The 13017-nt window shown below is 37.4% G+C and overlaps 1 protein-coding gene across 1 annotated transcript; it reads left to right on the plus strand.

Moving 5' to 3' along the window:
* The first annotated feature begins 379 nt into the window (after nucleotides 1-379).
* LOC124225639 (zinc finger protein 709-like) lies at nucleotides 380-9102 on the plus strand. The gene is made up of 3 exons (XM_046638285.1): nucleotides 380-412; nucleotides 7552-7678; nucleotides 8576-9102. The coding sequence occupies exons 1-3, from the start codon at nucleotides 380-382 to the stop codon at nucleotides 9100-9102; spliced, it is 687 nt and encodes a 228-aa protein (XP_046494241.1).
* Nucleotides 9103-13017: the final 3915 nt, after the last annotated feature.

A 13017-nucleotide genomic window follows, 5' to 3' on the forward strand; every position in this document is an offset into this window, starting at 1 on the left:
CTGGGTTTACCCAGACATTAGAGGGGATAGTGGCAGGCAGGGGGAGTGTGGTGGGGGTGGGGGTGGGGAGTGGGGGTGAAAGCGTGATTATACCCTGCGAGTGAGGTGAGCCCATCAGACGGTCACTCAAAGAGCAGTTGTTGCAGAGAGAAAGAGAAGAGACAGGGAAAGGCAGCCAGTAGACGGCAAGATCACAGAGGGCTCACCAGGATCCCTAAGTCACTCTGCTGCTGCCACACCTGCATCTATTGCTACAAAGATCTTGGCCCTCTGGGTTATAATGGACCACACCCACAGTTTGAGTTTGGCACAGCAAAGGGATTAGTTCAAACCCAACTTAAGCCTGGGTTCCTTACACTCTGTAAAGCAACCAGTTGCCATGGAGGAGGCCTCTGACCCTGATGGCAGTGATGTGAGGCGCTCTGGAGGAGGGTCTTAAGTTGTCCATAGGCTTCTGCAAGACACTGCCCCACGTCTCACACCGTATGCCATCAGAGCTGTTATTCTCACCACCTACCGGGCTCTTGAAAATGGCAGCTCTCATAAGTGCTGAGCCTGTGATCCTCTTCTAAGGTGTATATTGTTCCTTTGGCCCTGGAAACAGACCCCCGCCAGCTCAGCATGGCTACCGACACTTATTTGTAATGACAGAACAAATCTTGGCCCTCTAGTTTATGCCACCTGCAGGAGGGATGACCTTTTTACTTCAGTTCCTTGAAACATGCTAGGGTGATGGAGGAGGTCTCCCCTCTCCCAGACACGTTGGTTCCGTGGGTAGTTCCTTGGGATGAACTGAATGCACAGCACTGGGGAGTGCATAGTCTTTAAGAACAACAATACACATTCATACATGATGGAGCTCAGTGGAGAGTTGCTGCTCTTCATCCCTTAATTGGGATGTCCCTGATGAAAAAACAAACCTGCAAGTCACCACAGCTAACCTAATATCAATCAGTCATTTTATTACTGGCCCATAACTGGCCCCATCTGCATATGTTCAGACTCTTGGATTATTGTCCAAAAGTTGTCCCTTTGTGGTGAAAGGACTCTGGGAATCTCTTGACTCAGAGATACCCAAAAGATAAACCGAGGTAACACTTGTCTGTACATTACTAAGTCCACAATACGAGCGCTCACCAGGACACTCCTTATCCACGTTGGAGTTCCAGACACGACTGATGGTCCAAGGCACTTCTCAGAGTATACAGTGCCTCACTTTCCAACAAGGCCTTCAGTGGAAATTTCGCCTTTTTTACAGGTCTCAGCTCATAGAGCACCACACTGGCTTATTGAAATTCAGACGGTCTCCAACTTATGGTGGTTCTACTTATGACTTTTTCCACTTAACAATGGTGTAAAAATGATACAAATTCAGTAGAAATTGTGCTTTGAATTTTGAATTTCAGTCCTTCCCCAGGCTAGTCACAAGCAGGACAGTACTGTCTCATGATGCTGGGCAGCAGCAGTGAGCCACAGCTTCCAGGCAGCCACGTGATCCCCTTACAGTCACTCTATTTTTCACTTTCAGTACAGTATTCAACAAATTACATGAGATATTTAACTCTTTATTATAAAATGGGCTTTATATTAGATGAGTTTGCCCAACTGTAGGCTAATGCAAGTGTCTAAGGTAGATGAGGCTAAGCTATGGTTTTTGCCATGTTAGGTGTATTAAGTGCATTTTCAACTTATGATATTTTCAATTTACCACGGGTTTCTCCAGACAAAAGCCCATCATAAGTCAAGAAAGATCTGCGAGTTCAAATCAGCTAAATGAAAGATGGCCTGTTTCAGTCTTTCAGTCATCAGTCAGTCATCAGGGGTGAATTGTAATGAGTTTGTCTTCATCTTTTTAATAGACCACTTAGTTTACAGCAGTTTAAGGTTAACAGAAAAATTGACCAGAAAATACAAGGAGTTCCCACATAATCCCTCTGCATCCACACAGTTCGCATTATTTTTGACATCCCGTGTGATGGTGGTACATTTGTTACAATAGATGAGCCAATATTGATGGAATAAAGTGCACAGTGCACATTAGCATTGACTCTTTGTTTTACACAATATATGTGCTTTGGCAAAGATGTAATGACATGGATCCACTATGTCTGTGTCATATAGTGTAATGTCACTTCCCTGAATTTTCTATGCATTCCATCTATTGATTCATCCCTCTCTCCAGTCCCCAAATCTGTCAAAACCAAAGCTCTTCTTACTGGCTTCTACTTTTGTCTTTTCCAGAATGTCATATACTTGTGATCACACAGTGTGTAGCCTTGTGAGATTGGCTTCTTTCACTTAGCCATATAAGCTTTAGTTTCCTCCATGTGTTTGCATGGCTTGATTCCTCATTCCTTTTTATCACTGAATAGTATTTCATTATATGGATATGCCACTGATTGTCTTTTTTTTTTTTTTTTTTTTTTTTGCTGAGGAAGATTAGCCCTGAGCTAACATCTATGCCAATCTTCTTCAATTTTGTGTGGGGGACACTGCCACAGCATGGCTGAAGAGTGGTGTAGGTTTGTGCCCAGGAACTGAACCCACAAACGTATGCTGCTGAAGCAGAACATGCCAAATCCCACCACTATGCCATAGGGCTGGCCCCCCTATTTGCATCTTGAAGGACATCTTGTTTAACTCTACCTCTTGCCAATTATGAATAAAGTGCCAACAAGTGTTCATGTACAGGTTTTCTTTGAACATAAGGTTTTAACTCAATTGGAAAAATACCGAGGAATGTGATTGCTGGATCTTAGTGTACATAGTAAGACTATATTTTGTTTTGAAAAGTCAGTCCTTCTCTTCCATTGCAGTGCTATCAAATTCCATTTCCACCAGCACTGAATGAGAACTACCTGCAGCTTCACATCTTCACCAACATTTGGTGTTCTGTGTGTTTTGAGATTTACCCATTTAATAAGTGTTTAATGATACCTCATTATTGTTTTATTTGCAAATTTCCAATGACATTTGATATGGAGCATGTTTTCATATTGCCTCATTCCCAGTTATCTATCTTCTTTGGTGAACTGTTTGTTCAGATCTTTTGCCCGTTTTTAATTGGGTTTTCTTCTTACTGTTGAGTCTTAAGAGTTTTTTGGATATTTTGGATACCGGTCATTTATCAGACACATGTTTTGCAAAAGTTTTCTCTTACTCTGTGACTTGTCGTTTCATGCTCTTAACACTCTTTCTCAGAGCAGTTTTTCATTTGAATGTAGTGGAAATTATCATTTCTTTCTTTGCTGGATCTTGCTCTGCGGTTGTATCTAAAAATTCATCACAAAACCGAGGTCATCTAGAGTTTTTCTTATTTTATCTTGTAGGAATCTATTCCTTTTGCATTTCACATTAGATCTATGACGTGTTTTCAGTTCATTTTTGTGAAATATGTAAGGCCTGTGTCTACATTCATTTTGCGTGTGTGTGTGTTTGTATGTGGATATCCATTATTTACAACACTGTTTGTTTAAAAGACTTTTTTTTCATTTGAGTTACCTTTCTTCCTTTGTCAAAGATCAGCTGAGTCTATTTGGGTGGGTCTAGAGGAAAGTAATTGACTTCTATACCCTTCAACCTTGCTATACTTTCTTATTAATTCCAGGAGTTATTTCTGTTGTGAATCCTTTCAGATGTTTCACAGAGGCAAACATCATATGGAACAAACCTTATGAATTTAGCCACAGGATTTGTGAAGATGTTCTTTCTTGAGAAGTGGAAGTTCCCCTCTATTACTAGTTTATTATCATAAATGAATGTTGGATTTATCAGATCCTTTTCTGTTTTTATTTTCCCTCCTTTCATTTCTGATATTAGTAATTTTTGTATTTCCTTTTTTCTTAGTTATCCGACCTAGATGTTTATCAATTTTAATAGTCTTTTCAAAGAATCAGCTTTTTAAAAAAATTTCTCCATTAATTTATCAAAATTACATTAATTTCTTTTCTAATTTTTTAAATTTCATTTATTGTGCATACTTTGGGTTTAATTTGCTCTTCTTTTTTTTCCCTAAGGAAGATGCTTACTTTGTTGATTATAGATCTTTCTTTTTTCCAGTGTATTTGTTCAACGGCATAAATTTTCCTGTAAGTACCGCTTTTGCTGAATCCTTCATTCTTTGAGCGATTTTGCTTTCACTGAGTTCAAAATAACTTTTAATTTCCTTTGAGACTTATTCTTTGATGCCATGTATTACTTGGAAGTCTATTTTTGAATCTCCACATATTTGGGCCTTTTCCAACTATCTTGCTATTACTGATTTCTAGATTAATACCTGTGTGGTCTAGTAGCATATTTTGTATGATTTCTGTTCTTTTGAATTTCTTAAGGAGTGTTTTATGTCCCAGAGTATGTATTGTCTTGCTGAATGTTCCTTGTGAACTTGAGAAGAATGTGTATTCTGCTGTTGTTGCCTGCAGCATTCCATAGATTACAGTGAAATCCAGTGGTTGTACGGTGCTGTTCAGTTCAACTCTGTCCTTCCTGATTTTTTGCCTACCAAGATTTATAGTTCACAATAAGGGGATGTTGAAGTCTACAACTATAGTAATGGATTCACTTATTTCTCCTTGCATTCTATCAGCTCTTGCCATATGGATTTTATGCATGTTATGCACGTACAAATGAAGGATGGCTATGCCTTTTTGGAGAATGGGCCCCTTTATCATTATGTAATGGCCGTCTTTATCTCTGGGTTTTCCTTGGTTTGAAATCTGCATGGTCGATAATTCATATAGCTATGGCAGTTTTCTTTGATTAGTGTTGGCATGGTATGTTTTTCTCACCCCTTCACCTTTTATCTATCTGTGGCTTTATATTTAAAGTGGCTTTCTTATACATATATAATTAAATGTGATTTTAAAAATCTGATATTACTGTATCTCTCAGTTATATTGAGACCATGGATGATTAAAGTAGTTATTGATACAGTCGGATTAATATTTACCAAACTTTTTTACTGTTTTCCATTGTTACCGTCGTTGTTTGTTTCTTTTTGTCTTCCACATTTTTCTACCTTCTGTGGGTTTAACTGAGCATTTTATCTGACGTTTTCCTCCTCTCTTAGCAAATCAATTACACATTTTTTATAACCCTCTTTTAGTGGTTGCCCTTGAGTTTTCAGTACACATTTAGAACTAAGCCACTGTCAAGTAACACTATACCACTTCACTCTTGTGCAGGTGTTCCTTAACACACTATTTCCAATTTCCCCCTCCCTGTCCCTTGTCACATTGTTGTCATTTATTTCACTTGTCCAGAGGCTTCTCATTACAAATACATTGTTGCTAATATTATTTTAAACAAATTGTAATCTGTTATATTAATTATGATAAGGAGAAAAGATATTTGCACTTATTCCATTTCTAATATTCCCCTTTATTACTTACATTCTTTCTGAATTTTACCATGTTTTATTCAAAGTGGGTGTATTAATGACATATTCCTTCAAAGTTTGTCTCAGAAAGTCCTTATTTCTCCTGTATTTTTTGAAGGATAATTATGCTTAACACAGAAGTCTAGGAGAGCATTTTTTTAAATTTCAAAACATTAAATATTTCCCTCCACTCTGTTTTTCATTGCATCGTTTCTGAAAAGAAGTCCAGTTTAACTCAAATCTTTGTTTTTCTATGCCTAAGGTGTGTTTTCCCCTCTGGTTTCTTTCAATATGTTCTCTTTGTTTTGATTTTTGTCTGTTGTGGATATGATATACTTGGGGTGCATTTTTGGTGTCTTTATACTTAGTGTTCTCTGAGCTTTCTGGATCTAGACTTTGCCATCTATGATTAATTTTAGGAAATTGGTGGTTATTACTTATTCTTTCTGTTTCTTTCTGTCTCTGTTTTCCTTTAGGTATTTCCATAATGTGTATTTTAAACTTCTGTTTAAAAAGGTTGTCCTAACGGGTTCGTGGATATTGGTTTCTGTCTCTTGTTCTTTTTTGTCTTTGCATTAGACCTCAGGGAAATAGATTTTTTTGAGTACAGGCCTTGTTGAGAACAGAGTATTTGGTGTTGTTTTTATCTTCTACTTATGAGTGAGATCAACGACAAACAAACGCATAGCAATGGAGATTGGACTGGTGGAAGTGGGGGAGGGCAAAAGGGGTGATTAGGCACACATGTGAGGGGATGGACTATAATTAGTTTTTGGGTGGTGAACATGACCTAATGTACACAGAATTCGAAATATATTACGATGTACATCTGAAAGCTATATAATGGTATATTCCAATGTTACTGCAATTAAAAAATAATAAATAAATAAGTTAATTAATTAATTAGTTAATAAAAAGAACAGAATATTTGGGGCATATTTCAAAATATGCCTTCTTTCTTTTCTTTGTCCCAAATTTGTAGACTCTGGCTTGCGCTATGACTTCAGTGCTGTCATGGATCTAAGAAGAGTTGTTCATTTCACATTTGTTCATTTTCCTCTTGTGAGGTAGAGAATGACAGCTTCTAAATTCCCTAAATGCCAGACCAGAAGTTGTCAGCATCATCTAGAGTGGCTGTTTGGGAAACACTTTGTCTTAAAATTGGAGAAGGGAGACTCTATGTCCTACTAGAGGGAAGCACTGTGGAATCCTTTATATGTTTTACAGTCATGGGCAAATTCAACTTCACACTATTTTGAACTTCAATGAACTCCCTTGCAACCTGAAGCTCTTAACCTGTCCCTCAAGGGCAACAAGGCCCAGGATACTCCGTTTGGGATTGACCAAAAAGGGCTCTTCTGGCACACTATTATCTCACTATCTGTTCTAAAATTGGCTGGAAGCAGCCCTGAGGCACAGGAGTGAGGGATTTTGTGGTGTAAGTTGTCATGCCTTCTTCCTCATGTCTGAACTCTAAGTTCCAAGTAACTTTTGAGCTCCATCAAATTGGATGGAGAAAGGGAGAAGTGAGTCTGATAAATATTACATACATTAAAAGCAGTGCTTCCCCCACAAGAATATTTACATTCAACCAGCTGCATCTCATTACTCATAATGGCCTGGAGTACTTTAGGACAATGTGACCAACTGGCTTTGTTAAAAGTTTGATTTTTACAGGCCTCCTGGACTCTCATGCTTGGTGATGGGATGAGACAAAATAGCTTCCAGTTCTTCACTATGATTTTACTCATTGAAAGCTCATGCAGATTTCACCCTCTGCTTCCTGGAGTGCTCTAACTGGTGGGTAATAAGATGAAGGAATTTTTCTCATAAGGAATCATCAGTCTTAAAATTATATTTGTGTCATTTGTATAGCATTTCTGTCATTTCCCAACATGATCTGTACCCTGCCATTAGAGAGAAATAAGATGTAACGTGATCACAGTAAAAGTGTGTAAGTAATTTCTATGCGTTTATGATGCTGTTAAATTGATGAGGAAGTTTGTACAGAGTAAGTTTCTGATGATCAAGTCATAGAATAAATGTTTGGAGATTATACATAAATACATAAACAAATGTTTGGAATCGTACATAAACTTCCTACAATGGGCATATGGATGTCTCGTGCTGTCAGTCTCATGCACCTTACTGTACACATATTTGGGATGTTTTAGGACTCGGTGGTCATTGAGTTTGTGTCTGTGACCTTCACCCTGGAGGAGTGGGCTTTACTGGATCCTTTACAGAAGAAACTCTACAGAGATGTGATGCAGGAAACCTTCAGGAATCTGGCCTCAATTGGTAAGGATGAGGACATTCCTTCATTTAGTCAATGAGAGAACAAGTGTTTCTTGCCCATCAATGTTGCTCCAATATTTGGAATGTGGAAAGGGGGATGTTGGTAAATAAACTAGGCATGGTCACAGCTCATCATGGACCTAGAATCAATTTTTTTATAATTTCTAATACTTTGGAATCATTTTTCTTGATCTGCATTTTAGGAAAGATCATGACACCAAAGATCTGTACAGAAACCAGGGGAGAAAACTAAGGTGGGTCACACTCGCTATGGAAAGCAGTGTCTCAGGTGAGAATCTTAGTATGTTATAAAGTTTTTTAAAGAAGCAAACAAAACAAATAATCCCTACTTGAAGTTTATTTATTCCTAGAAATTTTTCACTAAAAATCCTTTCTGAATTGTGACATAGTTGTTTAGCGTTTGCAAAAGAGTTTGCTTGGAAACAGTATTAATAACCCTATACGACTATATGAATTTCACTGTTTAAATAATAGCAAGCTGAAGTCCTCCTGCAGTGCATTCAGTATATTGAATTTCAAACAACTCAGAGAGGCAGAAAAACCTACACTATTTCTATAAATCATAATAAATATAAAATCATTAATAATGTGATTTTTGTTTTTCACAGAAGCCATAAGGTAGAGACTCTGTGAAAGTGAAGAGGGTAGTGATTGTGGAGAAAACTTCAGCCTTACTCTAAATCTCGTTTTGAACAAGAAAACTCCTAGAGTGAAACCACATGAATGCAGTGCGTGTGGAAAAGTCTTCATGCATCATTCATCCCTTAATAGGCAATAAGGTGTCACAATGAACACAAACCATCTGAGTAAAAAAATATGGAGAGAAACCATAGAAATGTAAGATATGTGGGAAAGCCTCTGTTTATCTCTACATTTTAGAAAAACATGAAAGAAATCACAATGGAGAGAAAACCTATAAGTGTCAGGAATGTGGGAAAGCCTTTACGTGGCTCAAAACCCTACGAAGACACATGAGAATGCACACTGGAGATGCTCCTTATAAATGTAAAGAATGTGAGAAACACTTCAATTGTTCTAGTTCACTTCAAGTACATGAAAGAACCCACACTGGAGAGAAACCGTATGAATGTGCAAAATGCAGTAAAGCGTTCAGTTGTCCCAGTTCTCTTCAAAGACGTGAAAAAACTCATACTGAGAAGAAACCCTATGAATGTAAGGAATATGGGAGAGCCTGCAGATATTATACCTCCTTACAGATGCACGAAAGGACTCACACAGGAGAGAAACCCTATGAATGTAAGCAACGCAGGAAAGCCTTCATTTGTCACACAAACTTTCAAAGACACTTGAGAACGCACACTGGAGAGAAACCATATAAATGTGCGGAATGCGGGAAGGCCTTCTGTGATCCCGGTACTTTCCAAAGGCATGAAAGGACACACTAGAGAACACTTCAGCATGGGAAGGTCTTCAATTGGCCCACTTCCTAAAATGTGACAACTCCCACCAAAAAGAAATAAATGTAAATAACATGAGACAGCTTGAGATAGCTTGATGGGAATTAATGCATGCATAATGTTCCAGAAAACTTTTCATTGTGAAAGAGTTGTTATCAAAGTTGTAAATATATAGTGTTTAAGCCTCTTTCTTAAGGTACACGACTGGACTGTGGATTTCTACTAATTACTTCTAGAAATGAATATTGAAGTGAGATAATTCTACAAGTAGTACATAAGATTAATAGATGGTGATTTTTCCTTAAATCTGTTAATAATATTTTTTCTTCTTGAAGCCTCTTGGATCCAAGCATGAATTGACATGTATTTCTCATATGCAATTAGGTTTATTTTTTGTAGTGTTTTATTTTTTTTTTTTGTTAAGGGGCCATTGAAAAATGACAGTTTTATTTGTTGGGATTTTCCTCATGGCCTTGTGTGGCAGTTCCAGGATATCCCTACTCAATTATATATATTGTGCTTCTTTTTTTAATTGAAAAAGCTCCTTTTTTTGCAGTGGAGGATATAGAAAACTTTTATCATTTTTCATGCTTTTAAACAGTTGGAATAAATTTTTATTTATGACAAGATTATCAAAGAATATAGTTTCATGTGAATTATTCACATTTAGGCCTTTGCTCATTGTCCTTCTGACTGGTTTTGGTGAACAGACTGATTAATAAGAGAGACCTGTGACAGGAAAAAAAAGCTAGAGTTGGAGATATCCTTCCTGTGAGTAATGTTAGGAACCACATTTTCCAGAATCCATCAGTTTTGTACTTCCCAGTTAGAATTAACCAGTAGCCTCACTTGCATGAGATTTGGAAGGCAGAAGAGAAGAAGACATTAGTGACATTTTGGAGCCACCATCAAGGAAGAGAGGCAGATACATAGGAGCTTCCAGGACACCATCTTCCAGCCAATTTCCTGGATTCTTTGCCCTTCCAGTCAAGAGTATCCTCAAAACCACCACCAACTGTTTGATTTCCAGTTTATTTGAGATGTAGGTTTCCGCTGATGTCTTCACAAGTTCCACCTCAACAATCCATCAGAGTTTGGGTTTTTCTGTAAGGCCTCTTGTGTCCACCAGGAAACTAATTCACACTTGCGTGACTGGGAGTATCCTCTGGTTCCCATCTTTTCTAGATTATATCCATGTAAGGTCTGGGGTATATAGGAAACAACTTCCGCTGTTACTGCTGTTAGCCAATATGTTTTGCTCATTCATCGTGACATCCACAGTGGCGTATTCAAAAAGAAGGACATGGGAGTTTGTTTCTCTGCTGCATTCTGCAGCGGCTGCCTTGACCTGGTTCTTCCGTGTGAGAATTACCTTCCCCCTGTCAGGAAGACTAACTGTTACTTATAGATGAACATGATTCCTCAAAATATTTTTAATTATGTTTGATTGTATGTGTTTAAAAGTACATGCATTTTTTTGTGAAATTTCTGTAGTTGTTTCATAGAAATAGTTTATCAAGCGTCTTATAAGCCCTCATATGCTAACAAATATTATTGTTTTTTATTTTCTCAGAGGATATATTAAAATATTCCATTATAATTATGGATTTTCAGATAAAATTTGCAGTTTTCTTTATTTAATCATTTTACATTATGAGTCAGGCTCATCATATGCATAAAATTCAGTTATTTTTTTCCTCAGGCAAATTTTATTTTTTATCCATTTACAGTTATAATTTTTCTCATGAAACAATTCTCATTCATTCTCAATATCAAAAACTTAAATCATGGTTTTCTCAGTCCTTTGCCAGTGGCCCACAGGATCACCCCTGTAGCCAATGAGAGAGGTGTAATGCATTCTAATAAGAATGACCACAAACCTTAGAGGACTGAGGTATATCAGTAACAGGGGGTTCAGAAGTAATTCTTTTAGGATATTAACTTGTGTTAGATGATTTGATTGCTATTCAAGGAAGCAAGACATTTTTCTGTATTGAATGCTGTGTGGAGGTAAACTTTATTCTGTCACTGGTAATCATAATCATTTTTTTTCCAGAAGGCAGTAACAATTTAATGGAGTTAAGCTTAATTTCTAAGAAGCTACAGTCAGTCATTTTAGTAAGAAGAGGGGAATATTGGTCATTTTTTGACTTGGAATTTTATCTTTTTCCGTTTTTAGAGATAGAGTTACAAAGGTCCCTGATAAATGTCTTGGTCCATTATGGTTACCATTTGCCTTAGAGGAATGAGGTGCGTGACATTTTTCTCATCAACAGGATAAGACAGCCTTGCAGTGAAGGCATCCAGCTCCCAGTCCTCTAGAACAGCTTTTTCCTTTCCTCCTTATCAAATCACTGATATATTTCCTAAGGTGTTTTAGACACTCTTTACTCTAAAGTACCTGTGTTAAAAATATAAATTCACTTCTTAGTATGTAATATTTTTAATATCTTCTTTATGACTCAACTGAGGCCTGTGAGTTTAGGTAAATTGTGAGACAATGCAAACCTAGCAAGAGAGAGAGACAGGACCGCTGTGCCAATCAAGCCTTTCTTTCTCAGAGACTGTGCTCTTGATGCTAATGTTTCAACATCCCTCACCTGCCATGCGCTATAGAGTCAGTGTACCCAATTTAGCACAAGGAAGGCACAGTAGGATGTGGATATAGTGGCATGAAACAAACCAGTTCTTACAATCATTGTGCTTATATGTTTGCAGGAAAAGAGGTGATTAACAAATGGTAAAGCTTTGGTTTGTAAGATGGAAATAAGGTCTTAGAAGAAAAGTAAAATACAATATGAGCTAATAGGGAGGCTGAGGTGTATATACATATCTTTTCGATGAGGGTAGGGGTGAGTAAGGATGTCATTATTATTGTTAGCTGGGACTTGAGACTTACTATTGATTTAGGCCACAGATATTTGTGGGGTGTTTTTGTGTTTAATATGATAGGAGAGGATTTTCATTTACATTTAAATATTTTAATTGTTATAGTCTGGCATTTTCCTTTTGCTGCTTTACAGAATATGCACCTTATTCCATTGAACCGGGTTTCTTCTATTCAGAAAATCAGGTACATTCATCTGCACTGTTGCAGCTCATCCTGAGTGTATTCTGTGAGTACAGTAATATCTATCCACTAATATCTAGTCCACTGTGATCTCCCAGTGGAAACCCCAAAAACAGCTATGAAAGTTCAAAGACAATCATCTAAGAACAATTGAGGTGAGCTGCAGAGAGAGAGGGTATCATTTGGAGTAATACCGTAATTGAGTATAAAAAGCAAAATGGGAAATTTTCAACATCTTTTCATCATAAGAGTGGCTGGATGTCTTTTGTTTCAGTGATGGACAAAACCCCATAGTCCATATTGCTGTTCACATTTCTCTTCCATATGCTTAGATGTCCAGCACATGTGGAAGAGTGGGAAACAACATTAACAACTGTGGAGTTTAAAGGAGCAAAGGAGTTCAATCTTTTCCACTTTTCTTGGTGTTAACTTATGTACTGGAGGGGTTTTGTTTGCATGGGCACCAAAGAGTGTTCTTTTGGGATAATATATTTTCCATGTCTTCATGGCAATATTACTACACATTCATGAAAACTCATGAGTACATTAAAAATATTTTCTATATATTTATATATGTTATATATTCCATGTGTGTAATAATTAGAAACCACATAACATAATTGCTTGCTTTCAGATGCTAGGAGAATGTTAAGTTCTCCTGAACATTGATTTTTATGTGTTCAACTCTTCTTTCCACCACTGGGGGATCCTTCATAGGAAGAATTGGAGGACTGGGGAAGAAGGACTCAGTCCTCTACAGTCCTTTCTTACAACCCTGTCTTAATTTAAAAATCATGCTCTAGAGCTGCACCTGCCCTCATCTCAAACACATA

The sequence above is a fragment of the Equus quagga genome, chromosome 14, assembly GCF_021613505.1.
Source record: "Equus quagga isolate Etosha38 chromosome 14, UCLA_HA_Equagga_1.0, whole genome shotgun sequence".
NCBI lineage: Eukaryota > Metazoa > Chordata > Mammalia > Perissodactyla > Equidae > Equus > Equus quagga.

What these genes read in the sequence shown, in the direction of transcription:
- LOC124225639 (XM_046638285.1), top strand. Translation starts at nt 380, where the DNA reads ATGGAGGAGGCCTCTGACCCTGATGGCAGTGAT. An exon ending in CTGACCCTGATGGCAGTGAT is followed by an intron (nt 413 to 7,551) that starts GTGAGGCGCTCT and finishes GGGATGTTTTAG; the next exon opens with GACTCGGTGGTCATTGAGTT. An exon ending in CAGGAATCTGGCCTCAATTG is followed by an intron (nt 7,679 to 8,575) that starts GTAAGGATGAGG and finishes TCTACATTTTAG; the next exon opens with AAAAACATGAAAGAAATCAC.